The sequence below is a fragment of the Poecilia reticulata genome, unplaced genomic scaffold, assembly GCF_000633615.1.
Source record: "Poecilia reticulata strain Guanapo unplaced genomic scaffold, Guppy_female_1.0+MT scaffold_190, whole genome shotgun sequence".
Lineage (NCBI taxonomy): Eukaryota > Metazoa > Chordata > Actinopteri > Cyprinodontiformes > Poeciliidae > Poecilia > Poecilia reticulata.
In genome coordinates this window covers 249,185-253,676 of record NW_007615019.1, presented here as the reverse complement: position 1 = coordinate 253,676, position 4,492 = coordinate 249,185, and the positions used below count along the sequence as shown (strand labels likewise).

The 4,492-nt window shown below is 57.5% G+C and overlaps 1 protein-coding gene across 1 annotated transcript in view; it reads right to left on the bottom strand.

The window, feature by feature from the left end:
* The window catches only part of lama1 (laminin, alpha 1), a gene marked incomplete at its 5' end in the record, with an annotated part of 23,079 nt that overhangs the window by 16,582 nt on the left and 2,005 nt on the right, over positions 1 to 4,492 (bottom strand). Inside the window, 20 exons of the mRNA XM_017303120.1 lie at positions 84 to 227; positions 327 to 560; positions 624 to 760; positions 834 to 1,014; positions 1,139 to 1,245; positions 1,336 to 1,547; positions 1,621 to 1,707; positions 1,770 to 1,888; positions 1,960 to 2,070; positions 2,147 to 2,258; positions 2,340 to 2,554; positions 2,619 to 2,720; positions 2,786 to 2,941; positions 3,011 to 3,151; positions 3,235 to 3,392; positions 3,484 to 3,577; positions 3,664 to 3,842; positions 3,930 to 4,047; positions 4,135 to 4,224; positions 4,296 to 4,475. Of these exons, the coding sequence (XP_017158609.1) occupies positions 84 to 227; positions 327 to 560; positions 624 to 760; positions 834 to 1,014; positions 1,139 to 1,245; positions 1,336 to 1,547; positions 1,621 to 1,707; positions 1,770 to 1,888; positions 1,960 to 2,070; positions 2,147 to 2,258; positions 2,340 to 2,554; positions 2,619 to 2,720; positions 2,786 to 2,941; positions 3,011 to 3,151; positions 3,235 to 3,392; positions 3,484 to 3,577; positions 3,664 to 3,842; positions 3,930 to 4,047; positions 4,135 to 4,224; positions 4,296 to 4,475 (2,877 nt within the window). The remainder of the gene's footprint in view (positions 1 to 83; positions 228 to 326; positions 561 to 623; positions 761 to 833; positions 1,015 to 1,138; positions 1,246 to 1,335; positions 1,548 to 1,620; positions 1,708 to 1,769; positions 1,889 to 1,959; positions 2,071 to 2,146; positions 2,259 to 2,339; positions 2,555 to 2,618; positions 2,721 to 2,785; positions 2,942 to 3,010; positions 3,152 to 3,234; positions 3,393 to 3,483; positions 3,578 to 3,663; positions 3,843 to 3,929; positions 4,048 to 4,134; positions 4,225 to 4,295; positions 4,476 to 4,492) is intronic.

Here is a 4,492-nt window from a genome sequence, read left to right as displayed (position 1 = left end):
ATTGGTGCAGTATTGAACCAATATTGATCCGGTATTGGTGCAGTATTGAACCAATATTGATCCGGTATTGGTGCAGTACTCACAGGGACTCTGGTCAGCCCTCCCTGCTCCTCACAGTCTTTGCTGAGTCCAGAACAGAAACAGTCAAAACATCCGTTGGGGTTCTGGTCGGACAGAGCGAACCAGCCGGAAACACACTCCTCACAGCGCCGACCCGACACGCTGGCCTGGACGGACATCAAACAGGAAGTGAAGGTCTGACTGGTTGTACCACCTGACCTGGAGCCGGTTCTGGTTCCTGACCTGGAGCCGGTTCTGGTTCTTACCTTGCACACACACTCTCCGGTCCGTCCACACTCACACACGCCGAGCGTTTTATTGCAGTACGTCTCGTTGGTTCCTGCCAAGTCGCAGTGGCATGCTGAGCATGCTGGGTAACCATAGTAACCAGGTGCACAGCGGTCACATGACCTGCCAGAGAAGCCGTCCCTGCAGGGACACTGTCCACTGAGCAGGTGGCACCGGGAGGCGGAGCTTCCTGCTGCGCTGCAACTGCACGGCTGCAGGGACACAGGAGGTTACGGCTGCTCACCTGTCACAGGTGAGTGTGTGTTTGAGTTTACCTTGCACCCTGAGCTGGGGTCGTGACCCCAGTAGCCTGTCTCACACCTGTCGCAGCTGTCTCCCTCTGTGTTGGGGGGGCAGATGCACTCTCCGCTGTCGGGGTCACAGTTTCCTCCGGTGTGATCACAGATGCATTCTGGGAGGTCAGAAAGCGACCAATGAGACAGCAGAACGGCGACCACTTACTGACACGCCGTCACACCTCTCACCTGTGCAGTTTCTGCTATGGTAACCATAGTAACCACGACTACAACGATCACATTTGTCTCCAGCTACGCCCTCGGTGCAGTGGCACCGTCCATCCTGGTCACATGACTCAGAGACAGATCCTGATTGGATGCAGCCGCAGGGCAGACAGCCCCTCCCACTCTGCAGCCCGAAGAACCCCAACTGAGAAAGGAGCAGAGCATTTAGTGTGTGCGTGTGTGCGTGTGTGTGTGTGTGTGTGTGTGTGTGTGTGTGTGTGTGCGTGTGTGCGCGCGTGTGCCTGTGTGTGTGTGTGTGTGTGTGTTACCTGGCAGCGGTCACAGGTGCGTCCCGTCACATTCTCTTGGCACACACACTGACCTGTTGTGATGTCACAAACACTGGAGGAAGAGCCGTTGACATCACAGCCGCAGTCTGGAAGAACAAGCCCCGCCCACTGTCAGCGATGTCACACATAGCCCCTCCCCCCTCCAGCCTGTCAGACAGAACTCAGGGAATAGACACCTTTGCAGTCCTTGGTGATGACTGCGTCGCCATAGTAACCAGGACGGCATGCCTCGCAGTGTTTTCCTGCTGTGTTGCCAAGGCAACGCAGACACTCCCCGGTCACAGCGTCGCAGTAACCAGCCTCGCTCACGTTAACGTTACCGTTACATTCACAGCTAACACAGGCCCCGCCCACCACCTGCGGGTTACCGTAGAAACCACTGGCACACCTGGACAAAAGGACAAACAGGAAGTCTTTCTGACGGATCGGCCGTTGCACCTGGAAACATATGAGATCCTCACCTCTCACAGTTTGACCCCGCATAGCCGGGCTGGCACCGGTCACATGACACCTGACCCGACGGCTCCACCACACAGGTAGGACTGAAACTGGAGAGCACAGGTGAGAACGGAGGAGACAGGTGAGACGGTCTCCTTCGGGAGGGACTCACCTGTTGGACGGCTCCGTTAGAGGACACGGACAGAGTCGGCAGTCGCCGTTGGTCGGGTCTCCATAGAAACCAGGAAGGCAGAGTTCACAGTGGGGGCCGGTGGTGTTGTGGCTGCAGCCCTGAGGCGGACAGGTCAAAGGTCAGCTGGCTGCAGGTGGGGCTCGGCTGCTGCTGATTGGTCCAGACTCACCTGACAGACTCCAGTGATGTCACAGTGGGTGGAGCGGCCGCCGCACTCACACTGCATGCAGTTCCCTCCGAACAGAACCGCTCCGACCCGGTAGAACCCAGGGAGACACGACTGGAACACACAAGCCAGGTTAGTTTGGTCCGGACCAGAACCAGGACGAGAACTGGAAGATCAGAAACCTGCTGACCTCACAGGAGGTTCCGCTGTAACCGGCTGGACATTCACACGTCTCCACGGCGACCGCCCGAACTCCAGAACCTGAACCAGAACTGGCGACATCCAAAGAGACCGAACCGAGCCTGGAGAGCAGACCCAGACGAGACGAGGGATTCAACAGAACCTCCTCCAGACCCGTCAGAACCCTCAGAACTGGTCCTCACCGTATTGGTCCCTCAGTGGAAGTGTTCAGATGGACCCGGACCGCCAGGCGGGTCAGGTCTGTCAGAACCAGCAGCAGGTCGTGTCGTGTTACTGGGCCTCCGGTTCGGTTGTCTACGAACCGGTCCGGGTAAATCTCCATGACAACGGGTTGCTCTGCCAGCGGCGAGAGGAAGAGGAGCAGAGGAGGCGAGAGACGAAGAGTCCGGCCGTTACCCTGGAAACAAGGCAACCAATCGTTACTGGTCAGTCTCCAGGTGTGGAGGCGGGCTCTAGCTCACCTGCATGATGACATCAGAGAGGACAGTTAGGGTCTGGTCACGGTTGTCCGGGGCGACGTCATAAACCACGGAGAAGACGAGCTGTCCCCCGAAGGACACCAGCTGCAGACAGCAGACACTCAGAGGACATGGCCACCAGAACCAGCGGCGGGTCGGACCTAGCTCACCTTGTTGCGAAGGAAATGGCGGGGCGCCGCCCACACCAGCCTGTGTTTGTGTGCGACGGTGAAGGACGCATTGCCGGGGACGCCAAGGTCATTTCCATGGACACCCAGAGCAGCCTGGACGGGGTCAGGTCGGAGGACAGCGTCTGAAAGAACCACCTGGACAGAGAAACCTCCGTGTTTGCCAAGGTGAGACGGGTCAGACCGAGCACAGGTGAGGTTTGTTACCTGCGTGACGGACCAATCAGAACTCTGACAGACGTCCGAAACACCAAAGCAGAAGCAGTCGGTGCAGCCCAGAGGGTTCTGCTGCTGCAGGTCGTAAAATCCCGGTTTGCACTGATCACAGTGGACCCCCATCACGTTCACCTGACGAGCAACCGTAGGTCACAAGGTCATGAGGTCACAAGGTCACCAGAGTCCTCATACCTCTGCTGGACATCAGGGCTTACCTTGCAGGTGCAGGAGCTGCACGGGTCGCTGTTGGTGCTTCCTGCCAGGCTGCACTCACAGCGAGCGCAGGCGGGAAAGTCCTTGAACCCAAACGCACAGCGGTCACAGCGCCGACCTGAGAACCCGTCCTTACACTGGCACTGACCCGCGGACACACCTGGACACACGGACCACCGCCATCAGAGCCCCTTGCAGGGCTCCACCGCTGGAAGTTGGGTCAAGCATCAGGACCGGTTGGAGGAACCCACCTGGTTCTGTGTCGTCTCTGCGGCAAACCGATGACCTGGATCCTCTCAGGTCGCAGCTGCACTCCACACAGGGCAAATCAGAGTACGGAGACGCCTGCACACATTATGACCACCAAACCATTAACAGAACCATCAGAACCACTGGAAGCACCGACCCAACGGCCTCAGCACCGCCGGTACCTCGGCCGGTCTGTAGTATCCGTCCCTGCAGCTCTCGCAGTTGGTCCCGGTTGTGTTTTGCTGGCAGTCGATACAGACTCCGCCCCCCCGGCGGACGCCGTGACGGTTCAGACTGAGGCCGAGGTCAGAGACGGTCTGGTTGTAGAAACAGTCACTGGCTTTGTTGTGACAGTTACACTCTGAGAGAGACAGGCAGGGACAAAAGGACGCAAAGACTGTATTCGTCCTTAATGATGAATCTTCTGCAGTCTTTTAAGGTGTCTCACTTTCACAGGTGTTTCCTTCAGAGAGGGTTCCTGGTTGCCATGGCAGCTGATGGTAACCGGGGCAACACTCGTTACAGTTTTCCCCACAGGTGTTGTGCTCACACACACACTTCAGTTTCTGTGAAACAGACACAGACAGACGAGTTGAGCTCACCTGTCTGACAGTGTCCAGGTGCGATCTGAGCAGTTCTAGGTGTGCCGTTACCTTGGTAACCGGGTCCAGTGGGCAGCTCTGGGCGTGTCCGTAGCAGATGCACATCCCACCTACGGAGATGTCCTTGATGGAATAATAATACTGGGAAGAGAGCAGACAGGTGAGACCAGAGCCGCTTCCTGTGCTGCCGGTCGGACCGCTGCCCGCCTTACCCTCCGAGTCACGATGGGGTCGACGTCCCGCGGGTCGTGAACGCTCAGTGTCATCAGATCAGCATTCAGCGTTCTGATTCTCTGAAGCCTCACTCTGATGTAACGAGCCGATGTAAAGTTCAAGAGGTCAGGGGTCAAATCATCTGCTCCAGGACGACCGTTAATCAGAGAGGTGTGGATCTGTAAGACAGGTAGAG